The sequence below is a fragment of the Rhodamnia argentea genome, chromosome 1, assembly GCF_020921035.1.
Source record: "Rhodamnia argentea isolate NSW1041297 chromosome 1, ASM2092103v1, whole genome shotgun sequence".
Classification (NCBI taxonomy): Eukaryota; Viridiplantae; Streptophyta; class Magnoliopsida; order Myrtales; family Myrtaceae; genus Rhodamnia; species Rhodamnia argentea.
This window is the reverse complement of record NC_063150.1, coordinates 28,024,055-28,051,946: the sequence shown is the minus strand read 5'-3', so window position 1 is coordinate 28,051,946 and position 27,892 is coordinate 28,024,055. Positions and strand designations below refer to the sequence as shown.

The 27,892-nt window shown below is 38.9% G+C and overlaps 1 protein-coding gene and 1 pseudogene across 1 annotated transcript; both read left to right on the top strand.

Moving 5' to 3' along the window:
* Nucleotides 1–251: 251 nt before the first annotated feature.
* Nucleotides 252–26,775, top strand: LOC115751750 (major allergen Pru ar 1-like). The gene is made up of 4 exons (XM_030689731.2): nt 252–347; nt 2,605–2,773; nt 2,885–3,104; nt 26,401–26,775. Exons 1-4 carry the CDS (start codon nt 333–335, stop codon nt 26,477–26,479), a joined length of 483 nt encoding a protein of 160 aa, XP_030545591.2. The 5' UTR covers nt 252–332; the 3' UTR covers nt 26,480–26,775.
* LOC125312858 lies at nt 22,110–22,800 on the top strand (annotated as a pseudogene).
* Nucleotides 26,776–27,892: the final 1,117 nt, after the last annotated feature.

Sequence of the window (27,892 nt, the reverse complement as noted above, 5' to 3'; positions counted from 1 at the left end):
AGTGGAGACTTTGAAAACATTGATTTTTTTTAACAGAAAAACAAGACGAATAAACACAAATTCTTGGCCGGTCTTTCCACCATGGAGTTCTCTCTAACTACCTTAATACGAATGGGAAGGCCTTAAAAGATTATAAAATAAAAAATAAAGATAAAACACCCTTTTTTAGTTAAAAAAATAAAACGCCCTTCAAGAGTCTATAAATTGCACCGTGGTTCTTCATCTTCTACATCAAACACAGTTCTTGCACCAGTAAGAAGCACTCACACACATTCGTTCATACTTTCTCCAAATCTCTAGGTCAATTCCCTTTCCTCTCCCAAGACAAAAACATGGGCGTCACCACACTTACTTAAGAATTCACTACCCTCATTGCTCCATCGAGGATGGTCAAGGCTTTGATTCTTGATTTCCAACACCTAATTCCCGAGATCGCCCCTCAGGGTATTAAGAGCATCGAGTGCGTCGATGGAGATGGAGGTGTTATATCTAGCAATATCACCTAATGGTGGTGAATAGGTCATTCTGAACAAATGTGACTCTAAATTGCAGAATTAAACGAAACAAATCAAATTAAGCACCATTTCAAAATCTAAATAAGTGCAGTTATGATTTTGAATAACAATAGGTGGTACTCTATCAAATGTAAGAGAAAGAGTTTAGAGATAGAGAATTTTGCAAACGAAGATTATAGCGGTTCAACTTTGATCAAATCTACGTCTACTCTCCCACGGCGATAGCCGATAGGCTCGATTCCACTAGATGAATCAATGAAGGTCTACAAGTGATTACTCTCTCGTACTTTTAGAAAACCTCTCACAAACTATAGTATGTAGCTCTCGAGAACAAGTATAGAATTTGAAGCACTCTAACACTTTGGAATTGACGATTTTGATCACACACCTAGCGGCACCATGGATCTCCTTTTATACTCCTTCACCCCCAAACTAGCCACTCGATGGGTCTTCGAATGATCGCTCTTCAATGATTGATTGAACGTCATCAAACTAGATTGAACGAGACTATATCTTGGGAGATTTGATGATTGGTGGTGTTGAATCCGAACCTTTCAGATTCGATCGCTCATACAACTCAATCTTCCGTTTCTATAAATGGAGTTCTTCAAATATGGAATGTTAAATATGTCTTGAATTTTATGTACTCGGTTCGGTTCATCACTTGACCCGACATATTAATTTGTACGGCCCAAAAGTGGAGAAAAAATTGAGATTTAGTTCGTGAGGCGAAAAGTTGGGCCGATAGGCCCAACTCGGTTATTAGTATAGGGTTTTTTTTGTTTAGATTGAGGATTTTCCTTATATGAGAGACTTGTGAGCCGTGTGCTTTTGTTCGGTCGATAAGACCGACTTTTGTAATCTGTACTCTCTTTTATTAAAGTGGAATCTTGTTTTGCCTCACCCGTGGACGTAGATCACCTTAATCAAACCATGTAAATCCTTGTGTTCTGTGTTTGCTTTTCACATTTGTTACAACATGGAAGTTGTCTTGTCTCTTAGAAGGTAATTTCCAATCAAGGATATTCTACTAATATATTGTAGAATAATCTTATCAATCAAAGATTATAAACTTCCATAAATACTTTAGCAATAACGGACATTCGTCGGGCATGGGTATTCAGAATTTGGAAATGTTATATTTTAGAATCTAAACAACTTTCAAAAATAGAAATAGTCTTCGTAGTCCGAACATATTAGAATTTTGAATATAAGCTCGATAAAGTACTCGTTAATGCTCGCACATTAGTCTTCTTCAAAAGTATAAATGAATCTACATAAGTGATATACCATTTAATCTAGATAACATAATTCAACTCCTTCAAAATGAAAATATGCAATAACTTTGGCTTGAGTCTGAACACCAATTAGGATAAATATAGGCTTCTCCATTAATGTGTTACACCCGAGATATAACACTTCGATTATTTACAACATTTTATGAGGTACAGAACATTTTTGTCAGAATCAAAACGTTCTTAAGGATGTTTTCTCAACAATCTCCTTTTCTTGATGATGGCAAAACTTCCTAAACAAATTTGATTACTAAAATTTGAATAAGATGTAGGCACAAGAAAGATCTTGAGGCCTTCAGTTTATCATATTCTTCAAGATAGATTTTATGTAGGTGCGGCTTTTTTTTTCCTTTTTTTTTTTTTTTTTGTCATAGAAGGAATCTATAGATGAAACGATCACATGGGAAAAGAAAATAAAGAAACGAATCAATTTTTCTTGCTGTTGGGTCCACCTTACCATATAGAAACTATGAAAATATGCAGAATTTGCCATACTGCGGCGGTCAATGGCCAGTATGGCTCATTTCAAGTGTATTTTATTTACGTTTTAGACTTCAACCAATCTCTAAAAAATGGGGATATACATGCTTTTACATCTAGAAGTGGGGCTAGTCGAAAGTGGAGTGCTACGAAACCATCACACACTCATTTCCTAGAATCTATAAATACACATCCTTGTTGCTCAACATCTTCACAGCAAACTCAACAGTCTTCTTCTACCTTCAAGAATATCTTTTTCACGTCTCTCCAGTTCGAGATCTTTACTCTAAAAAACAAGCATGGCCATCACTACCTTTACCCAAGAATTCACAACCCCAATTGCCCCATCAAGAATGTTCAAGGCTTTGGTTCTCGATTCCCACAATCTCATCCCCAAAATTGCCCCTCAGGGCATCAAGAGTATTGAGTTCATCGAAGGAGATGGAGGAGTTGGAAGCATCAAGCAGATCAACTTTGCCGAAGGTACTTTTTGTGCTTAATCATTGATGTGCATGTTCGAATCCGCCTTTCTTATTGGTAGCCTCTTGTGGTGATTCTAAGCAAGAGTTTCAAATTGATGACTTGTTATGCCAGGTGGTCACTTGAAGTATTTGAAACATAAGATCGATGCTCTCGACTCCGATAACCTCGTCTACAAGTACACCTTAATTGAAGACGATGTGATCTTTGATAAAACTGAATCCGTTGTTTACGAGGTCAAATTTGAGGCTTCAAGCAATGGTGGATGCGTCTGCAAGATGTCCAGTGAGTACCACACAAAAGCTGGTGTGGAGCTTAAGGAAGAGGATATCAAACAGGGCAAAGAGAAGGCTATGGGGCTGTACAAGGTCGTCGAGGAGTATCTTTCAGCCAATCCCGATGTTTATGCTTGATGCGATGCGCCTTTTAAGTAGACCTTTCTTTTTCATTGAAATTGTGTGTGCGGTTTTTCATTTAAATCTTTTCTTCTGGGCCATGTTGTGTTGGATTTGCTTTGGGAGATCTAAGTCGATGGACCTTAAGCTCTCCCCAGAGTTGTCACATTGAAATAAATGGAGTGCTTTGAGAAGTCATATTAAAGTTATACGTGACTATTTTTACTTTTGAATCCGCTTGTGATCCGTGAAACTTAAGGACAAACTCCCACACATATTTATCAGAAGATTCCCAACCTGTTGAACGAATGCAATTGATCAGCATAGAGACCAACTGCACCTTTTTCCCCCTTACAACCATATCCCAGAACAATAGATGGAAAGTCGCAGTAAAAAAAGATGTAACACAAGAACAAAATTACTGGCCTTGGGAGTCTAATTTCCTCATTCACGATCACGGGTTTGGAGCGGTTGAGGTACTTACTGCTCCACAAGGGGAATGTTACGAGGGCATTTCAGTTAATGGAACACAAAGCTGTGCTCATAGCTTTTTGGGCCTTGGAAATAACCTCTTGGACTCTTGTTTTTTACTGAAATGAGGGGTTACGTTCAACCATTACAAATTAATGTCGCCAAAACTGAACAAAATGCTTCAAAGAGTGGGGTCTTGCGATTAGATAAAGCCATGAGTAAACCTTCATAAAACCACGCTTAAATAACTAGGTTCATTACAGAGATCACAACCCGGTTTAAGAAGTAATGAAGCGAAGTCGAATTTTTCGAGAGTTCAAGATACTATTTGGTAGAGGTCCCGCCGATAGCTTCGGCCGTGAAAGAGGTGCCGCAACTTCTATGACGTGTTTGACAAACACGTCACATCTGAACCACCTCCAAAGTTTTAATGGTCTATAGCAACTTTTGGAAAACTGTTTTTACTCGCCTTTGAGCTGCTGCAACTTTAAAACATTGCATTACCAAATATGCAAAGTTTTCACAGTTCATATAGCACGAGTCAACTGTAATTCAGCTGCGGCTTTAACAAAGAGGCTCTTACTATAGACCGAGGAAATTAAACCGAGGAAACGACCCTAACCCAGCAAGGGCTTCTTTTTAATTGCTAAACATAACCGTGATTCTACCTTCCATGCGCCAAATAATAGAAAACCGTTCCAAATTGGCAAATTTTATACAAACATCAGTGAATTACAATTTTATGGGGGAAGAACACCATAAGTGCCAAAAGAATTGTAGGATACTCACTTTAGTACGAAAATTTTCGCTCATTGCATTGATCCACTCGAGAATCGAACCACCGGTCCGGTCCGGTTCCCGAGTAGATCCATGGAACCAATCGTTTCAGGTGGAATTCCATTACTTCTTGATTATGTTCTAACTTTCCTATGAAGGCATCGAGAAATTAATGCTTTCATGTCACTGAATCATACCTCGGCTTCATCTTTATCCTTGCAAATCTTATTGCAAAAATGACATAGAGGGATTCTTTTAGATATTCAAAAATAGATGTAGCTAAAAACAAAAAGAAATGATATGGAAGGAATGCATTTATGGAGTAGCCCTCACGTGAGAAAGTGTGAACTAAAGGAATATATATTGCATAAATAAGTCCGGTCCGATTGATATGGTTGGGTGGTTCCAAAAGAAACAAGGAACCGAACCGGTAGCCGTCGATTCCAACAAATTGGAACCAAAAACAGGACCAGTACCCGGTGAAAACCATCCAAAACTAACTAGTTGGGTATTGTCCGATCTGGATTGAGTATATCCCGATTTTTTTTTGTCACCCCAAGTCATGCGTGTAGCAGTTTGGCCTCGAATGAGTGGCGATATTCCCTCCAAAGTTTGTCTTCATCGAATAAACGGAAGACCATACCATTCATTCAACCATGTTCCGTGAATGTACGGCTAAAAAAGTTTTCTGACAAAGTTTTGTCGTCTTCCCATCATGAAGTGGTTGCCATCTTTCCGTGAGACTTCCATAAACCATTCACATGCCAAAATTATGCGTTCTCAGCTTATTTCTTTTTATCTAGTCCGAAATGGCAGACTAATCAAGGCGATCTCATGTTATTTAAGTAGCATGTTTATCGTGTACGGTGCATTTATTTCCCGTTGATATATAGTTGGCCTCCCACATATAATTTATTCTCGTAACGTTTTTGGATGAATAAATGCTGTCATATAATTGAAAAAATTATCTAAAATGTCTTAAAGTTGTTATTAATTTAGTCCTATATCTTTAGACGTTTTGCTAATGTAATTAGTGAAAAATGCTTATGTCAATATTCAGTCAGCAATGAAACCAAACTAGAAAAACATGACAGGTTTTAGGACAAACATGATAGGTTCCAGATTTTAAAGACCGAGAACCGATTCTAATAACGTAGGCTTCAAGTTTAAGGTCTATAACCTATCCACCCCGAAATCTATCACTCGTAGTGTTTATTCATAAGATACCATCTACAAACTCGTAGGAAAAAATAGATAATCTGTCGCAAGCTATTTCTTCTAGAGAATCTCCTAATATTTCCAAAGCAATTTACTATATTGCTTAAAATTTGATTAACCGAGGCAGGAGAAATTCTTCAGTTTTGATATGAATTTATTGAAATATCAAACCTAGATCAATTTTTTTGTGCAATTTGTTGGTGGGCTTTTACATGATCTAAGAACAAAGTAAGACCAGACTACTTAATTAAGATTTTAGCGAAGGCCAATGTAACATAGTGAATGTTATCCGATCAATTGTACTTGGTATCTAACAGGACAAGGAAAGGGCAGTTGTACGATTATTCTCACATTGACTTGGGCAACTTTTGCTAGGTAAATTAATGCCGAATAACAGGCTAATCTTTTAATTTTTTTTTTGTTGGAAAGATGACTTTGAATAGAAAAACACTTGTGCAACGATCAACGTCGACTTTGGTTGGCATGGGATCGTGGTCCAATTACCATCTCTAGCATCTTGATAAGACCTCAAATTCGACCCTATTCGGGATGTAATGAAATGATTTATTTTAATCGATACACTGTTAGTAATTCTCGCTCTAAATTGATCACTCACGAGAGGCAAACCAAAAGGGAAATGCTATAAAAGGATATAGATACGCTTGACCGGAGAACTCAACTATGGATTGACAATTTGACCATAAGGATTGACGAGGAACAGTTTTGAGCCATTAAGAACCGATCAAGGAACAGCTATATAATGTTTCGACAATAGTATACAATCGGATCGCGGGTGATTCCACCTAACCATTGTATGAATTGTGAACGATCTTAAACCAATTCCTGGTAATCGAGTAAATTGGAACTAGTGATTGACCCATCGCAATTACATAACAACCGAGATCATCCATGGTTTGAGATAGCTTAAACGTAGATTGATATCAAATCAACTACGGGTCGAATACACGTTACTCCTCAAAACCGCCTGTTAGCTCGAGATGAACTATAGTTACAATCGATCAATCTTGACAATGGATTAAAATCCGTATATGGATATCGAATCTTCGAGAATCTCATGGCTAAACTTTTGGACGTCGCCTCATTGAGATGTCAATTTATCGATTTTCTCGAGACTTTCGTTTTAAGGATCAACGAGCCGAGATTTGGAGCCTACGAGAAGGCGGGCCGGACGAGGACCCATTAGGCCTAAAGCCCAAGTAGGTTTCGGCCATCTAGGCCCAAGAGCAAGCTAAGTGGGCATACTAAAGCCCATTAGGCCATTCTAAAGCTCAAACTCTATTCATTTGAGCCTAATTTCAATTTATACGAGTTCGTACAAAATACTAGCTCCAATACGCACATAGTACTTCACACTATACTTTGTGAAATTTCCAAATTGCCCTTGCTTTGTGAAATGACCAAATTACCCTCCTTGAGTTATTAGCAAAAAACCAAGAAACTTTGATGATGGTGAAGACTTTTGAGGCTTGGCAATAATGAGGGTTTTCTATCTTGGATAAGCTTGTTCAAGAAGCCTTCTTGTGATAACTCTCTCTCTCTCTCTCTCTCTCTCTCTCTCTCTCTCTCTCTCTCTCTCTCTCTCTCTCTCTGTTTTTTGCGCGCGTCCGAGAAAAAATCGCTTGTTTGAGCTCGTCCGGAGGGCGAATTGAGCTCCATTTTCTCCTACGCGACCGTAAGATCAAGGGCAATTTAGATATGAAAACTATTTGTCAAAGAAATCATTCGATTTTCATGGATCTGAGCTGGACAGAGGCTGGTTGGTGGAGACCCGGTTCGTTCAGCCATCCGACGTTGTTCCTTGTTGATTTTAGACCAAGCCACGTGTAGCCCTCACCAACGTCGACGCGCCAGCGTTCTCGATTTTGCATTCGGGTGAGTTATCGCCCTAATCCCTTGATTAATATGTTAAACTTGATTAGGTTATGTTTAGATTAGTCCAAATATGCTTAGAACTAATCTAATTAACTATGATTGGGTCAATTAACCATATTTGGGTTAGTTAACCATGGTTGATTTAGTTAACCTTGGTTAGATTAATTAACCATATTACTTTTGTTAACCATGGTTGGGTTAATTAACCATAGTCGATAAACTATCTTGATAAGTGATAAGTGATAAGTGGACTTGATAAGTTATAAAAAATGTGATAAGTTATCATCTATTTTACGATAGGTTATCGCATATTTTTACAATAGGCTATCGGTATTTTGATAATTAATTATTATTTTCTAATTAAGTAAATTAATTTTTAGTAATTAGATATTCTATTTATTAATATGCTCTAGTAAAATATTTAGTATTATGTTATGAAGCGGCTAATGGGAATAGCTTTATAAATTGACTTTTCTAATAAATTATTTGGCAATGTACAAGGACGATGATTGAATTCCATGCATTTAGTCACGTGCAATTTATTTACTATGTATTTGGTCACGCGCAATTTATTCATTCAGTATTCAATCACTTGCAATTTATTTACTAAGTATTTAGTTACGTGCAATTTATTTACTAAGTACGTGGTCACGTGCAGTTTATTTACTAAGTATTTGGTCACATACAATTTATTTATTGCATACATGACATGAGAGTTGAGTTAGTATGAGAATACCTGAATGAGTTGGAAGACCCCCGTAGAAAGACGGGTGTGCCCTTGATCAGCCGTAATTGATCAAAAGGATATATTCTCGGAAAAACCGGAAGACCCCATAGGAAGACAAGCGTGCCCTCGAACGGCTGTAATTGATCGAAAGGATATATTCCTAGAAAAGCCAGAAGACTCCCGTAGAAAGACGGGCATGCCCTCGATTGGCCGTAATTGATCGACTAGATAAATACCCACAGAAGACCCCCGTAGAAAAATAGGCGTGCCCTCGATCGATCGTAATTGATTGAACGAATAGATGCCGGCAGAACCGAAAAATCCCCGTGTGAGAACGGGCGTGCCATGAGTGGCCATAATGATAAGAGTATGCTTGAACACATTGCGCACGAGAAAGTGGCATATGTTCTGATTATGCATTTGTTTATTGCAATGTGTTGCTTACAGTAAGTTGTAACGTGCAAGGCGCGTGCCAAGGCAAGTAAAGTTACCTATGATCATGTGGTAGCATACTCGCATATTTATACGGTGTTGCAAGGTAGGTTTTAAATACATCCGAGCTGAGTTGACCTCCTAACGGAAACTTAGGTCGTTAACTTGCTGAGATTTTATATCTCACCCATTGTTATTAACCAAATTTCAGGCCCTTAACTTAGGAAAGCAGTTCTGGCTTTAGGAAGGACATAGATCTCTTTGTGGAGTAGCTTAGAGTAGAGTTAACCCCGACCCTAAATTAGAATATTTTGTGTGGTGGTAGAAAGTGGCCTTGAGGTAGGGCTTATGAGTATATGTACTCTCTAGGATTAACGACATAAATAAATAAAAGTGATCTTTTGCTGATGTTGATGTGATGTCCTACTATTCTATCCCTATAGATATGTTTGTTTGGGGAAGTGGATCACTTTCGTGTTCGTTTAATTAACAGAAAATTCTAAATGGGTCGGTGATGCTTCCTAAGACGTCATAACTTAATGACCGAGAAGGAATGTTGGCATGCCGATGGGTGCGGGGCGTGACACAAATGGTCCATGAACTTTGATCCAATAAGCAATGTGGTCCGTAAGCTTTTAATTTGATCAAAATGGTCCCTGAACTTTAGCTCAATGTGCAATGTGGTCTCCGAACTTTTAATTTGACTAAAATTGATTCTTAAACTTTTGAAATATATTCAACTTAGTTCCTAAATTATAGGAAAATATCCAAGGTAGTCCTTCCACTATTCAAATTCAGGGATGACTTTGAATATTTTCTTATAGTTTAAGGACTAAATTGAACATATTCCAAAAGTTCGGGAACCACATTAAACAAATTGAAAGTTCATGAACCACATTGCACATTGGGTTAAAGTTCAAGGATCATATTGATCAAATTAAAAATGCAGGGATTACATTGCTTATTGGGTCAAAGTTTATGGACTGTTTGTGTTATTTTCCCTTGACAAACACGTTACGGCTGCTGCACACCTTCAAAGTTTCAACAGTTTATAGTAACTTTTAGAAATTTGTTTTACTCAACTTCGCAGTGCTATAATTTTGAAATAAATGGCAAATGTTTTGGAAGTCTTAAAACTTGTCACGAAAATATAAATGAGTCCTAAGACTTTTAGAAAGTGCAATCGAGTCATAAAATTTGTTAAATTGATGAAATAATGTCCTTTCATTAATTGCATTTTTTGAAATTTTTAGGACTCAATTGCACTTTCGTGGTAATTTGTTGTCTATAATGAATTATTCGCCCCACGAGTTTGTTAATGGTTACTTGCAAAAGTGGGCCCCTTTCCCATTTTGTATAAATGGGCTCTTCCAGGATACATCAAAGTGTCAGATGAAAATACCATATAGCAATTCTAGTATTTTTATAAGAACTCTAAAAAATGACAATTAAAGAACAATGGATGTATGTCTACAAAAAAACAAAAAACAAAAAAATTGAAGCGAAAACATTGAATATAAAATAGCGAAAATGTGAACAAACATGTTTAAAAAAGAATACAACTTCTCATGTCCAAAAACTGTGAATTTGTTTTCTTTTTTTTATAATCTCAAAATTAGATATAAACAAATATTAGTTAATGCCAACTCAAAATGCTAGGTACGCCTACTAATTGCACACCCCACATGGATATTATATGATCTAGCCTACTTAGCCCATGATTTTCAATTGTAAGCCTAGAAGATTTCCACACTCGTATATTGGCCTACATACTCACATCTTTTCTATGAGGGATAAGGCACTTTTGTTTTTTTACAAATAAACTATCAAAAACCCATTGTAAATGGTATCCTCAACCAAATGAGTGGAAATGACCGACAAAATAGAAGCCTCATCTTCAATTTGTGAAGGCCTTAATTCTATATATACATATGCATTACATGTGTGTGTGTGTGTTCAGGCTTGTGACTTGGCCCAACATTTCTGTTCCTCGCTATATTCCTACTCTCGATTAAAAAATTTCATATATACTTTTTTCCTGAAATAATTCTAAAAAAAACAATCGATGAGAATAGTGTTGTAACAATGTCCCCATAACTTGATTTTTCAGACAGAGATTTCTGCATTATCATATGTTTATCTTGTCGTAGACACAAGTATACAAATCCATTACAGGTCATGCATGTGGCAAATTGGCCTCGAACGAGTCCCGATATTCCCTCATCGAATAAGCCAAACATCACGCCATTCATTCGACCATGTTCCGTGAATCCCATACCTAAAGAGGGTTGTCTAACAAAGCTTTGTCGTCTTCCCATCATGAAATGGATGCGATCTTTCTGTGAGACTTCCATAAATCCTTCACATGCCAAAATCATGCATTCTCACTTTTTTTTTTTTTATCGAGTCCGATTTGGCAGACTAATTAACGGCATCTCGTGTTATTTAAAAGTAGCGTATTTATCGCGTGCTTTTTTTTTTTTTTTTGCCCTATTTATATCTAGTTGGCCTCACGACATATAATTTATTCTTGTAACGTTTTTAAGTGTATCAATACCGCCATATAATTCAAAATATTATCTAAAAAGTCCTGCCCTTTTTGTAAATTTAGTTCTGAATATTTTGAAGATTTACTAATATAATTGGCTGGAAAGTCCTTATGTGAATATCCAGTCAAGGTTGGCTATCTTACATGGTACAACAAGTTGACATGAATAATGTTTTGGAATTTTTTAATAATTTTCTGAATTTTTCCATTTTTATTTTATTTTCTCTCCTTTCTTTTCTTTTCATTTCTTTTTTTCCTTTATCAAATTTCCTGTTGTCCCCAAAGGCGGCGAGGGCAGAGGCCTTCACCTGTAGCCGATGACCCCACCGGCCGAAAATTCAATGCAGAAAAAAAAAACGAAAAAAGGAAAACAAAAGGAAAGAAAATTTCAAAAAAATTAAAAATACCTATAAAAATTATGCATGTTAGTGCTGTCCGACACTAACTAGGTATCAACGTAAGCGCTTTCGGCTTAAAAGTGACCAGGATGACTACATTGGCAATCATCTAAAGGTTTAGGATTAAAATGGCAAAATTGAAAAATTTTGGATTTAATTGGCGGTTGCACAATAGGTTTAGGAATAATTCCTAATATTCTTATGTGGGCGCCTTTCTTAATAGTGTAGTTCAAACACGAACTGTTATGAAGGAAATCAGTTTTCAAAATTGATGTGTCATGTTAAGTAGGGTTGTGCAACTAGACCAGTTCTACTCAAGAACTAGATCAACCGCCTTGAAAATTGGTCTGTTTCCGGGTTCTGGTGGAATTAGCCGGATCCCAATTCCGAGTGAAGAACCATCCGGGAACCAAACCGAATTTGAAACCTGTTTCATAAAGCCTAAAAACCCTATTTTTTTCTCCTGGCATCTTATTCTCTATCTCTATCTCTATCTTTTTTCTCTTTTCTTTCTAACCTCACTCGGACACTTCCGATATATATATATATAGACACACACACACACACACACCCAAAGAAGTTGCGGTTCTAGATTATGATCAAGTTTCTGAAATTTCGATACCATAAGGGAACCTGCAGATCGATAAACCGTTGCATAAAAAAGAAACTAAATATTGAAGAGGAGAATGCTGAAAGTACGTAGAAGAAAACAAGATAAAATTAATAACGTCGGAAGTGAATACTGTGAATTATGTCTATGGGAGTGTCTAAAGCAAAGAACTCTCCAAATTCACAAATAAAATTTACAAGGTTCCAAATTAAAATTATACAAGTTAAAATGATAACAACATGTAAACAGATAGTAAATATAAACAAAATCAAAAGATCAAACATATGCAAGGGAGTCGGGAGATCTGACTTTTTCGCTAGTTGAGATATTAAGAACAAGCCGAAGTTAATCAAGACGAGAGGAGGGCTCCCGGCGGACTCCGCACTTTGTTCACTTAATAGCTAAATCAGTTTAAAACAGAATATGCACAAAGGGATATAGTGATGTAGACCACAAATAGGAGGCACGGCCTTCCGATTTTGGGGCTTTAAAATTGCAAAATTTTAAGGTACAGAAAGTAAGTACAAAATAAAAAGTACACGGCTCACAACGCCACAAGTAGGAGGCAGAGCCTTCCGCAGTTTGTGGGTATTAAGCTTGGAAATATGAAAACTTCACAATGTATTTCACAATATTGAAAGATTACAAGAAAAATCCGTAGATCCGCACATAAAAACTCCAAAAACAGAAAAATCTGGAGTAGATCCGAGAAGAAAATAGAAATATCGGGGAAGATCCGGGTTTACTTACTGGAAAACTTTCCAGGAAGCTCACAAAGGTTTCTTCAAAATGGGGTCTTGAAGGCAAAAGTGGTTAGTTCTTCTCTTATAGATGCTCGTAAAGTGCTATGGAAGAGAAGATATCAAAAGGTATCAAAAGGGTTAGAAGGATGGAGAGAGGGTTTGGAAATGGCAAGGCTCAGTGTTTTCTGCGAGAAGAACGTTCTGTCCGTAACATTCTTCTTCTGGTTTTTTAAAGACAAAAATTTACTGTTGCTATAGTGCTACGCTTATAAATTAAAGCCACTACATTATACAGTGTACAATGAAAGTCTACAGTGTACGGTGTTATACGATGTAGAAATACATCAAAATTTCTAGGAATCTAATGCTAAGTCTTCAACATCTTCTTTCGCTTCGTCGGCAACATCTACCCAAATTATCCCGAGAAGAATACCGTAGCAATCATCCTCATTAGTGTTTCCACTATGTTGTGAGGCTGCTTGGGAATTCCCGGTGCTTTCATAGTCTTCGACGCCTTGTTTCATCATCTGCTCGAAATCACCTTACGTAGAAGCTCCCGCTAATTTTGAAACTACTATCGACCGGTCATGTAAAGAAGAAGTATTGGTAGGGGTTGTCCTAGATCCGGTCTGTCTTGATTGGATCCAGGTTTGGATAGCTGCAGTAGAGCATTTATCCCAAAAATTGAAACCATCGCACCATTTAGTTTTAAATCGTCTGGATAGTATCACAAAAGTGGAACCCGGGGCTCCAACTTGGTATTCAAAATTCCAGGCTGTTAGCCAGGAGAAACGAAAAGTGGTCGAGAACATCAGAAAGGCCGGATACACCTTTTCAATTGTTGTAGGTGTATAAGATGTTTTAAAGATACGATAGGACTCTTGAATGGTATGGGGAAGTATATTGGTAAGAGGGCCAAAGTGGTCCCACCACCGTATAAACCAGTATGGTAGTGTGGTGATGTTAAAATTTTCTTCAAAATAGAACAACGAAGTATGGGTTCTATTGGGGTTCCGCTTGAAGAAAGAATTCCAGCGAGCTTGTTGATAATCAAAATAAGTAAAGGTTGGTCTAAAAGAAAGGATCTCGATCGACTTTGTATTGAATTTGACTGATGTTTTAGGGGCAATATCCCACTCAAAAGGGTGAATGACCCTTGTTATTTTTGCAGGGGAATAGTTGATAATATCTGGATTTCTATTATCAGCAAAATGTCTAAATTTCACGGACTCGGTCTATGTCAAAATCCTTTCAAAATAGTCAACTGTTTTCATGTTATCATGTGGAGTATAATACTGATTTTCTCCAAACATGTTTTTTGCAAAAATAAAGGGGTCATTATGATAAAACACTTTTTTCAACTCAGAAGATTTTTTCCAAGTGTTTTTGAAAAAACTTGGATTTCTTTTTAACAGTTTTATGAGGGGTTGGCGGTGCCGAAAGAACCACCTCACTCAAAATATTTTTTGGTTTTAAAGGTGAAGGGGATTTTACCTCTTCCGGGACAACCAATTTGCATCCCATTTGCCTCAAAAGTTCCGGAGGAACAATAGCAAGTTTATCAAAAGGTATGAGGGCTGAGGGTGATTCTCTTGAGCCTGGATGTTTTAAAAATTTGGTCGAAGACGATTGTCCCGGACCGGAGGGTACCCGTGGTTGAGGCTGGGTCAAAAGTTTTTCCGAAGATTGGGTGGCCTCAAGCCGCCTTCGGATGGGGGTCAACTTTACCGGTACTATTTGGGCTTCCGGCCGGGCAGAGGCTTTGCCTTTGCCTTTGTCTTTTTGGGGGGCATGGTGAAGGAATTTTTTCCCCGTAGAAATTCTCGTGTGAGAAAGTCCGGTAAAGAATTTAAATCTCCATTTATAAATTCAATGTCAAAATCGAAAACAGATAAGATGGCTTGCCATCGTGCAAAAATTTGTTTTGATGCAATATTCAAATGTCTTTCTGCAAGATATGTTTTGCAGATTTACAATCAATCCTTAGTAGAAATTTTTTATTCAAAAGGTCTCCTTGAAATTTAGAAATGGAAAGAACGATGGCAAGAATTTCTTTTTTAACAGTAGAATAATTTTTTTGTGTATCATTCCAATGTTTAGAAATAAATTGCACAATTTTTTCTTTACCAAGGTCATTCTTTTGTTTCAAAATACCTCTGTATCCTATTTCGAATGCGTCGGTTTCTACAATTTTAAAAGCAGAAGGGTCTGCAAGATGTAAACAAGGAATTTCTTTGACAAGTGTTTTAATTTTGCGGACCGTGTCAGAATGCATATTAGTCCAAGGGACTGGATTTTTCTTTAACCTTTGGTGTAAAGGTTTATAAATGATATTAATATTGGAAATAAAATCAATAACATAATTCAAAGATCCAAGAAATCTTTGCAATTGGGTCTTGTCTTTCAATTCATCGGGAAATTTTTCTACAAATTGAATAGATCTCTCAATAGGTACGATAGTACCATGCTCAATATAATGGCCAAGAAATCTGATTTTTGTTTGGAACATCAAAATCTTTGTTGGGGACGAAGCTAATCCATTCTATTTAGTAATTTTAAAAAATTGATTAACATGTTTAAAATGTGAATCAATGCTGGAAGAGAATATCAAAATATCATCGATGTAAACAATAATGTAATCAAAATCAGGATTAAAAATATCATTCATAATTCTTTGAAATTCAGAAGGTGCATTCTTTAGTCCAAAAGGCATGACGTTCCATTCAAATTGGTCAAAAGGAACAGTGAAAGCCGTCTTATAACGGTCTTTTTCAGAAATTTGAATTTGCCCAAAATCCAAATTTCATATCGAATTTAGAAAAAACCTTAGAACGACATAATCTGCTCAGGAGATCCTTTTTATTAGGGATTGGGTAACGAATCCATTTTAAGGCAAAATTTAAAGATTTATAATTCACAACAAGTCCGGGGACTCCACATTCTAATTCTGCATTTTTATTGATGTAAAAAGCAGAACAACTCCATGGAGACTTGCTCTTGCGGATTAAACCCTTTTGCAAAAGGTCCTCAATTTCCTTTTTGCATAAAATCAAAAGTTCAAAATTCATATGTGATGGTCTTGCCTTTGTAGGAATATTTTTCTCATCAAAATCTGGTTCGTAAGGTAAGTCAACAATATGTTTTTTCCTATTCCAAAAAGTGTTAGGAAGAGAATAACAGACTTCCAATTTTAATTTATTTTCTAAAAGAAGAATTTTCTTTTGTATATTAGGGTGAACTATCCATTGTTCAATCCTTTTATACTCCAGTTCTTCTTTTAAAAATAAAAGATGAGATTCTTTATCTCGGATGAGACAATTAATCTTCTTGATAGATCGTTCTTGCAAAATATTTAAATTCCTCGTCCGAGGTTTTGAAATAAAATGGAAAGTAATTTTACTACCCAAAATGTTTGTCTCAATTCCTTCCTGAGTAACCATAAAAGGTTGGATTAAAGTTATGAAATGAGTTCCGAGAATAACACTTTGTTTTAAATCTTTAGCCGATAAGAAAGATGTTTTTAAAGAAATATTATCTTTAATTATCAAAACCTCTGGGAGTTTGTATCCGATATTCAAATGGCCTCCTGAAGCAGTTTTCAAGGCTTCAATGGTTTTGTCAAAATATTTTTTCGGGATTAATCCTTCACGGATCCAGTTCGGATCTGCACTAGTGTCAAAAAGAGCTGTAGTGTTTAACACAAAATCTTGAATTTTAATAGAAATATTAATTATCCATTTCCTTGAAGTGACTTGAGAGAGTAAGTGAAGAAAGGATGAAGGATTTGAATCCTCGGGGCCTTCGCTTTCATTTTCTTTTCTTTTCAAAATTTTTCTTTTGAATTCTAAAAATTCTTGATGCTGCTCAATTTGATTGATTTTGAGATATATATATATATATATATATATATATATATATATCTCTCTCTGAAACTTCAATAAGGTCGTGGTGGAGTGTATACTATCCGAGGACCGTAACCATTAAAACTTCAGGCAAATATGTGGAGCAAAGACTATGGGCACGAGCAAGGAAAGTTCGTAATGGCATGTTGAGAGTGGATAATATGGTGGGATTTGCTAGTTGAGTCTTTAAGTTACTAAGGTGGTGATGATCCAGAATAAAGTTAAGATTGCAAGATGTTACAATTTAGGAAGACAAATGATCAGAGTGTGTATCGGAAGCATAGCAGGGTGACATAGTTAGGTGAGCTTTTAATCACAAGGGGATTACTTTTGACAAGGAAGAAATATTGACGGACACCTATCACAGTTGCTATAGTATTAGTCCAGTTAGCACAAGAATGTACCAGAATTTGGGACAATATTACTAGTGGAATGGTGGGAAGGCTAGTATAGCCAAGCACGTGATGAAGTGTTAGACGTACCGGCAAGTCAAGGTGCAATATTGTAAGTCTAGTGGACTGCCATAGCCGTTGGAGATTCCAGAGTAAAAATGGGAGCATATCACAATGAACTTTGTGATGGAAATTGTCAAGAAGTCAAAGGGGACATGAATCAATTTGGGTCATAGTGGGCAGATTGACGAAGTCTACTCGTTTTATAGCAATGAGAAAGGATTTTGCTCTAGACAAATATATTGAACTATATGCATTACAGGTAGTACGTCTTTATGGAATGCCAGGGATGATCACTTCGGATTGCAATCCCAAGTTCACCGTCATGTTTCGAAAAAGTCCACAGACCGAGTTGGAAACAAAGCTACGGTTTAGTACGGTCTATCATCCGCAAACCGATGGCCGGTATGAAAGGATAATTCGGACGCTAGGTGATATGTTGTGGGATGTGATTGCGTTTAGTATGGGAAATGGTAACAACTTCTATCTGTTTGTTGGTTAAGAGATTGTTGATTGTTGAGTAGGGATGGCTGATTTCTGTGGTTCATATGGTGACAATTTAGGTTTGGACTTTTGGAGTTAGATGATGTAACTTGTCCAGACGGATTGTGAATAAGGAATTGTGGCAGGTTGGTAATTTAGGATTATGGGCTTGAACCCGACTTGTATATTGATGGTCGCACCGAGGTTCTACTACGCTGAATTGAGTTAAGAATTAATACGAAACGAGTATTGTATGACAAGCAATGAGGACATTGTGAGACGCCGATATCTTTATCTATTTGAGGTCGCGTAGTGGTCTAATTTCGAGAATGAAATTTCCTAAGAAGGGGAGAGTTGTTACACCTCGAAATTTCGACGTCCGTAAGAAAAATGGATTCGATGAATTTGAGTCCCGCATTCTAGCCTGGTAATTAAATTTGAATTTTTGAGGATTTAAGAGACAATATTTGATTTATTTTAAGACGTCGGTCGGATAAAGTCGAGCTAGGATAGTCGAGCCATCACATCGTAGTATCAAGGCCCTTCGCACTTGAACCTAACCTTGGTTGAGCCCTAGAAGTGAAAATCCCAATTTGCCCTTAGTTTTTAGTACCGGTAGATTAGTTTTACCCCACAAGCCGAGTTACCAGAGTACCCTTAGATATTATGCACTTAAAGACAAAAATATTTCAAATCTGACTTTGACCCATGGGACCCACCTTCCCCTTTATGTCATTTTGGCTACCCCCATCCCATCAGCTCTCTCTCTCTCTCTCTCTCTCTCTCTCGGGCGCGCGCGAGCCGACCCCCTACCCTCACTGTTCATCATCTTCCTCATCTTCTCCTTCTTTCTTCATCTTCTTCTTCGATGTTTCTTCAGCAACGGCTCTACCGCGCGCTACCGCACCACCGCCATCCACACCACCTCGTTTAGCAGCCAATCGTCGCCCGACGACCGTCGTTGTTTGTGAGCCAATGGTAACCCCAACAAAGCCCTCGGCTCGGCCGCACGAACCCACAGCCCCGTTGTCCTCCCCCTCGTCGCCTTTGACGCTCGTCCGGCCACCCTCGGCCGCGGCGACAGTCTAGCCGCAACCCACGATTAGCCCGACATTCGAGCCTACTACCCTCCTCCTCCTTTGCCCGAGTTCGCTGAACCTAGCCTATCGGCCGCCGTGGATCCGAACCCGTTTCATCATCGATCGTCCGTTACCCGCGAGCCCGGCCACCTAGCCTCGTCATCACCGAACCCCGCCGACCCGTGACCCTAGCCTCGACGCCTAACAAACCTCCGATTGCTGCCTCCTTTGGACCCAATGCTACATTCGCCAATCCATGACCCGAGAGCCTCGAGCCGAGGATCTCGCTAAGCGGTGTTCCGCCATGTCACCCTTGGACCCGAGAGTCCCTTGAGCCCGATCTCTACCGCCGACCCGACCCACGAACTCCGGAGTTACCGTGACTCGAGACCCAATACATATCCTTGCCGAGTCGCCGTAACCTGAATCAACCCGAGTGGTCATCGTGAACCACCTACCGGCCTAAGCATCTATTGGCTGCCCGAGATCTGTCGACCGGTGAGTCGACCGGGGTCGGGAACCCCTTAGATCCGAGCTTAACTTGAACCAAACCTCGCAGCCACCGTGACCAAAACCCGTAGTCCGAACCTATGCCACCGACGTGCGTAATTATGGTTGTCACCGATGCACCTAAGTCATCACCAAACGTCATTAAGTTGTAACTTAACCCCTAACCCTCGGTTAATATATTAATTACATTTAGGGATAGATCGGTTATCATTGATTGTGGAGTAATTAGTAATTGTAATCGGTTTAGATTAGTAAGCCTAGTTAGGTTAAATGACCACAATTAGCTAAGTTGCACTATGGCTAGTTGATGTTAGACTGTATTGATTTGTTGGTTGCGGTTGTTTGATCGAGAGTCAGCAATAGGTTAGAGCTAAGTGGGCGATCAATTGTCAAATGTGTTTGGCTTATGTCGGCTCAACTTTATGAACCTGGTATTAATTAATTACGATCGAGCTAATTGACCGTAACTAGAGTAATTAATTATATTTGGTTAATCATTACTACTAATTACTCGATTGGGTGATTATTGGTTGATTGTTGTGTGCACTAATTGGGTATATATATTATGAGAGTTGATCACCCCGTATAAGATGCAAGGTTTGTTGGATAAGTTGTGCATTCACGTGACCATGTGTGATCAAATTGCATATTTGAGCATGAAAATAGCCGTGGGCCGAGTCTTTGAGCATGTCTGTATGAGCATTCGGCTAAATGCACAAAATAAAAAGTGGCTGGTTGTTGAAAGTGCTTGAATGATCACAATGGTTTCCCTAACAATCTCGTGCCGTGTCGATCAGAATCACACGACTTGTTAGATGCATGACAATCCGTGTCGTTGGGTTGATCGGATATCGATCGCAGCTCATGATGGATCGAATCCCATACAGGAATTCCTAGCGGTTCCATGCCATGTCGATAGGAATCACACGGACCATCGGAAGCCATCATCGGAAGTAAGGAACATTACCTGGTCCCGCCAATAGAGCACCAACTATCTAGTGTGCTATGTACCTACCGTCAAGTGTGCAGGCACTAACTATCTAGTGTGCCGGGCCAAATGACTATTAATAATCGGAATACGTGTGGTGTACTATGTATATTAGCTGTGTGGTATTATGGTTGTTTGCCTTGATTGTTATGACTGTTGAGTCGAGTCAAGCATTGCATTATGCGTAATCCAAGGTCCGGTAAGCTTGCATGTGGTTGTAATATTTTGTTGGGTTGTGCCTATTTTTGTGATAGCTAGAGCGTGGCGTAGATCGCACGCTATTGATCTGTCGTTGATCCGCACTATATGTTTAGGCCGCCCTATGCGAATCAACGCCCTAATCTAGCTTAGGCATTGACTCACCGAGATTTATATCTCACCCCATTGTTGTTAACCCCTTTTTTAGGCCCTTAGCTATGGCGAATTGGAAGTGGACGTGAATCTTATTTTTTATTGGAGTAGTTTGGGAAGTAACGTGAACCTTAACATGATATTCTTTGTGGGTTGTAGGAAGTAGCCCTGAAGTGGGGTCTACATGTATAAATAGACTTCTCGGGGTTAACGAATAGTCTTAAATGAAATAGACTTTTATAGATGTTGATTGTTGTGTATCCCGCTTTACTATTCCTACTTTAATGTGTCGTCTGGGAGTAAATTGTTTCCGTATGTGCTTAATAAGAAGATAAAAAGAAATGGGTCAATAACGTGCCTGGGACATTATCCCTTATGACCTGACGCATTTAGGTAGGGATATTGCGTACCCGAGGATAGAGGTGCGACACAATACATTCTCATTATTTGTTTTGCCGAAAATAAATGATTGAAAAAACATTTTTCTAAAAATAATCTCTAGTATCGCTTAGAAAAAATTCATATACAAGTGACTTTCTTGTCAATATCTTATTTCTATATTTTCTCTTTTACGTGGAGCATTTTCTTAATTCGTCGAAATAAATATATCTCAGTCCAAAAATGAAATGAATACCATCTTGCCTATTGGAATCCAAGAATGTTGCATCCTTAACGTATTAGTTAAGTTTTTCGACCAAAATGAAAAACGTATTAGTTAAGTTGACAAGTCAGTGCAAGTCGCTGACGAGAGTTATTTCTGTCCCCTTCTGACTCTAGAAAATGATGGGTCCATGGTATGAACTAGAGACTTTCAAAACATTAATTTTAAAACTAAAAAGAGACGAAAAAACACAAATTCTTTTGCCGCCACTTGTTTGGCCCGTTAGGTAATCTTTGTTTAGATTGGCTGCTGTTTTGGCCGTTCTCTTTTACTTGTTTAGCCGTCTGGTCGGCTTGTTTGGTAGATGCGCTTTCAGTTTGTGTATCTTGATAGGCTGCTACACCTTTCCACCCATTGAGACTCGTCTACGTGTACTAATGGATACAAGGTTTTTGTGTTCGGTCTTTTCTTTGTAATTAGCGCTTTGGAAAGTTATATACATACTTATCTTGCCAAAAAAAAAAAAGAAAAAGAAAACACAAATTCTTGGCAAGTCATTCCACCATGGAGTGTTCTCTAACTCCCTTAACGTGAAAGTGAAGGCCTAAGAAGATATATACTTCTATATAACCCTTTCAAGACTATAACTAGCACCCTGGTTCATCGTCTTCCTCATCAAACACAGTTCTTGCACTAGTAAGAAGCACTCAAACACATTCGTCCATATTTTCTCCAAATTTCTAGGTCAATTCCCTTGCCTCTCCCAAGACAAAAACATGGGTGCCACCACATTTACCCAAGAATTCACCACCCCATCGTTCCATCCAGAATGTTCAAGGCTTTAATTCTTGATTCCACAACTTAATTCCCAAGATTTCCTCTCAGGGTATTAAGAGCATCGAGTTTGTCGAAGGAGATGGAGGAGCTGGAAGAATCAAGGTCACCAACTTCGCCGAACGTTAGTTTATGTATCAAATGATGCTTGAAAAGTCCCATTTGTGTCACCGCTATACGAATTCCTCTTCGTTAAAGCATCTCCTAAACAATGCCATCCAATTTTTACGTAGTATTATAGGTGGTCACTTGAAATTCTTGAAGCACAAAATCGACACTCTCGAAGCGGAAAACCTGGTCTGCAAGGACACTCTTATTGAAGGCACGGTGATCTTTGACAAGATCAAAACGGTCGTCTACGAGGTTCAATTCTTGGCTTCGAGCAATAGTGGATGCGTCTGTAGGATGGCCAGTGAACATCACACCAATGGGGATGTAGAGCTCAAGGAAGAAGATATCAAACAAGGCAAAGAAAAGGCTATGGGACTCTACAAAGTTGTTGAAGAGTGCCTGTTGGCGAACCCCGCTGTCTACGCTTAAATCGCAACTTCTTGTGCCGTTCCCGTAATATGCCATTTTGCCCTAATTTCCCATGTCTGTCACTATAAGTGATATCCAAGTGTGATCCATTGAAAGTCTAAGTGTGATTGAATAAATTTGCATTGGAATCATTGATACTCATGCTTTAGTTATGTACGTTTCAACCTTCCAATGAGAATGTGATGAGACCGTATAATGTCGTTTTCATTTAAAGAAAGATCACCAGATATTATTAATAATCATCTCTTTCTCTTATCCTCGATGTTTCAGAAACAATATATAATGTGGTCCATCAACTTTTAATTTGTTCAATGTGATCCCTAAACTTTTCACACGTGTTTAATTTAACTCATAAGCTTAACTAAATGAGAATGTCCAATATTGTCTTTTAATTAATTCAAATTCAGCGCAAAACTGAAGATCATATAGTTTAATTCATGTACCACACTGAACAAATTAAAAGTTCAGAGATCACATTGCACATTGGGCTAAAATTCATAGATCACATTAGACAAATTAAAAGTTAACGGATCACATTACACATTAAGTCAAAGTTCAAAAATATTTGTGCCATTATTCCCTAACAGCTGTCATTTAATATCTCAAATTGGCAACAATTAGAATTTAATTCCTAAAATTCCGCTAATCCCTCTGTTTAAAACTGATTTTTTTTATGTTAAGCAACTGTTGTTCATAATATTTAATCCATAAACTGGCCCAACAAAACGGGACAAACCCTTATGATTTGTTTAACTGAGGGAAGAGAATATTCTTCAGTTAAGGCATCAACTATTTTCATTTGCAGCTCGTCGGGAGGCTTTTGCATGATCTAAGATAAAATAATTCAAACCAATTAATTAAGATTTAAAGGAAGGGTTTTGCCAAGGTAATATTCTTTGGACGGCTATGAGAGCAACATCACATTTTCGGCCAAAAATTCTTGAAAGAGTGAGCCTCACAACAGTTTTTAATTAATTGTTATTTATTTTTTACGGTCCAAAATAAGTTGTTAATCTAATGGTCAATCAAAGATTGTTACATAGCGAATTCTCTTAAAGAAAGGCCCAGGTACCATACTTATTGTCATCTAAATCAGTGGTATGTGGTAGCTAAAAGGTCAAGGATGGAGAAGATGCATGATTTTTACTTACATTGACTTGTGGTCAACTTTTCTATAAGGTTAATTTATTTCAAATGTCAAGGTTCTCTTCATAGTCGGAAAGTTAAACTTTTATTTGAATAAATGCAGTGGTTAACATCAACTCTTTTTATTGGCGAGGGCTCATTGTCCAATTACCGTCTCCATTTTCTCAGCAAGACGTCGATTACTTAATGGAGGTTTAGTACAATTTTTCCGCAACGAATCAAATGGTACCCTTATGTTTTAAATTAGTCCTATTAAGTGGAACAGATAAGCATATCACGTTCGAGATGTGTTCTCGTTTGCTTTTCGATTTTTCTTTTCTCTTCTCTTTTCGTTATTATTATTATTATTTTTGGTATACCTCTTCCCTCTTTGCTCATCCTGTTTCATGTATTCGTCGTTGAAATACCGCTCTAATCGATCATGAGGTTGCCTAAGCCCAACTAATCACCCACTGGTATTATATCTACGTTATTCTCATAAAATACATGAAATTTCATCGGACTTATCCGATTGACTTTATTTCCAATATCTTGTTTCTCTTTTTCCTCCTTTAAGCGGGGCAGTTTCTTAATTCATCGAAATAAATATATCTCGGTCCAAAAACGAAATTAATACCATCTTTGCTTATGGGAATCCAAGAACTTGGCAGCATTAACGTACTGGTTAAGTCGACAATTGGGTCCAAGGCAAGGGCTATTTCTCTACCCTTGCGACTTTAAAAATGGCGGGTCCATGAACCGGAGACTTTCAAAACATTAATTTTAAACCTAGAAAAAAGAAGAAAAAGCAAAGTGTTTGGTTGGTCGGTCCACCATGGAGAGCTCTCTACTCTCTTAGTCGTGAATGTGAAGGCCTTAAAAGCCAAGCCCCCCTTTCAAAGAGTATACATAGCACCCTGGTTCTTCATCTTCTGTATCAAACTCAAGTTCTTGCACTAGTAAGAAGCACTCACACACATTCCTTCACATTATCTCCAAATCTCTAGTTCAATTCTCTCTTTCCTCTGGCAAGACAAAAACATGGGTGTTACCACATATAACCAAGAGTTCACGACCCCTGTTGCTCCATCAAGAATGTTCAAGGGTCTTATTCTTGATTCCCACAACCTAATTCCAAGATCGCCCCCTCAGGGTAACAAGAGCATCGAGTTCGTCGAAGGAGATGGAGGACCCGGAAGGGTCAAGGATACCAACTTTGCCGAAGGTTAGTTTATAATGATCCTGGAAAAGTCCCATTCCTTTCACTTTTATATGAATGTCTATTTATTTGCGCGCCTCCTATATAACGTTGTCTGGTTTTTACGTGGTATTACAGGTAGTCACTTGAAGTTCTTGAAGCACAGAATCAACGCTCTCGACACTGTCAACCTAGTTTGCAAGTACACCCTGATCGAAGGTGACGTGATCTTTGACAAGACCGAATCGGTCGTCTACGGGGTCAAATTCTTGGCTACGGGTGACGGTGGATGCGTCTGCAAGATGACCAGCGAATACCATACTAACGAGGGGGAAATCGTCAAAAAAAGTGCTAAACCTTTCACACTTTCGCCAATTCAATCCTAAACTTTTTAAGTTTGTTAATTCAGTCCCGGATCTTTTCACTTTGTGCCGATTCGGTTCTATTCTCCGGAAATCAACGACCTGGATGCCGGTCGTCTTACGTGGTACCTCCAATGGCCAAGTGGATAATTTTTAAATATTTTTATTTAAAAAATCTAATTTTTTTTTTTATTTTCCATTTTTTTGGTTTGCTAGCTCCATGACCGGCCACCTCGGCCGGATTAGGGCCGACAGGGTCGCCAGCCCCCGGGCAAGGAGCCCTAGGGTTCGCCAGCCCTCGGGCAAGGAGCGCCAAGGTTCGCCAGCCCACGGGCAAGAGCCTGTGGGGCTCGGTGACTCCCGCATGTCCCCGGGCGAGGGTCTTGAATCCCTTGCTGTCGAAGGCGAGGGGTCGCGACCCTCGCCCTCCGGGCCACGGCGAGGGTGTCGCAGCCCTTGCATGCCCTTGCCATGGCCAGATCTAGCCATGGCGACCCTTGCCCAGATTTGACCACGGCGAGTGCGGGAGAGGGCCACTACGCCCTCGCCGTGGCCGCGAGGGCGAGGTCGCAATCCCTCGCCTTTGGCCGCAGGGGATTCTAGGCCCTCGCCTATGGACTCGCAGGGGTCACCGACCCCCGCCCGCTCTTGCCCGGGGGCCAATGACGCCCGCCGGTCCTTCCCCAGGGGGCAGCGACCCTTGCTAGCCCTAATCCGACGGGGGTCGCCGGCCTTAAGGTAAGCAAACCAAAAGAAAAAATCTATTATTTTAAATAAAATTTTTAAAAAATCATTAAATATTGTTGCCGGCGGGGCCATGTAAAACGGCCGGCGTCCACGTCAGCTATTTCCGACGAATAGGACTTAATCGACACTAAGTAAAATAGTTTAAGACTGATTTTGCAAACTTAAAAGGTTTAGGACTGAATTGGAAAAAGTGTGAAAGGTTTAGGACTTTTTTCACAATTTCCCCATAAGGAGGGTGTGGAGCTTGCAGGGCAAAGAAAAGGCCATGGGACTCTACAAAGTTGTCGAAGAGTGCCTGTTGCTGAACCCCGACGCCTGCGCTTAAACCGCAACTTCTTGTGCCGTTTCCGTCGTGCGTCAATTTGCCCTAATCCCCCACTAGTCCGTCAATATAAGGGATATGCAAAGTGTGTTGTGTTGTAATTCCAAGTGTGATTGAATAAATTCCCATGGGAGTGGTTGATGTGCTGTGACTAAATTGACCAAATATCGGGTCGGAGTGAAGAGTTCTCATGATTGACCGACTCTTCACGTTCTCCTTTTCAGGGTTTCCTATCTCATGAGGAAAATGATGTGACCATATGATATCATTTTGCAATAGTTTAAGGTTTGTTTGGAGAAGTGGTGGGAGATCTTTTAGTAAAAAAAAAAAAAAAAAAAAAAAGGAAAATCACAAGATATTGTCCATAATCTCTTTCCCTTATCCTTTGTCTTCTTGAGCTTGGCAGGATTCCGATAGTGAAGAAATAACATAAAACAAGTTGGGCACTGGCCATCTCAGAATTCGCACTAACATGGTGCTCGGCATATTCGTTAGCAACTTCCTTTTGGGAAAATGTGATCTTTAATTGATGTCCCGATCATCCTAATCAACATTTGATCCAGCTCAAGATGTTATTATCCACTGATTTATTTACTGGATGGATCCATCACAGGTCCCAGAACTAAAACGACGACAGATCGAACACGATAGATCGATCACTGCTCTTGATTGCTTAAGAATTGAACAAGTCAACATTGGTTGAAAGTCTGAAATATTTGAATAATTACTATTACGTGATTCCTTTCTACCCGTCCAATACCGAATTGAGTTACCATAGAAGCTTTCATTGTATAATAGACACTTTGGGTATATACACGACAAGTGGCATATCTAAAATTTCTTAAGATCTCGTAAATCCCACACGGGATTCACATGATCCTATAGATGATGCGCTGTGGACCAAACCGAACCGGGCGCACGGCACCCAATAACTTCTCCGGCATCCGAGGCCGCTTCCCGCTGTGATTGGAAGAAAAAAGCCCGTCTGTGCAGATTGAGAGCTCTGGAATGAGTAGAAGACAACACAATTGACCCCGGACTGTCCCCTCATGCGTATATCCAGCTTTCATAGCCCTCGATTCCTCGTCGAAATGCTAACTTATTACGAGTGCTTATTTGTGAAATTCATATCCTAGCTATGTTGGTTATTGCAATTTCTTCGAGCAAGGGTTTGGCCCAACGTATCGGGTGAGTTTGCGAATGCATTTGCTTCTCTAGGACCAGAACCCATAAGCAAAAATAGGCTTTCTAGTATCGCAAGTCAGTTGGGCTTTTGAAGTCAAATGAACTTCTCATGACTCAATGCATAAGACTCTTATCTTGATGGAGAGGATGAAAATAAGAACAATTCCGACATGGGGTCGGCCGCCACAGACAAGGACCCGAATTCTGCCACCGACCCAAACCAATGGACGG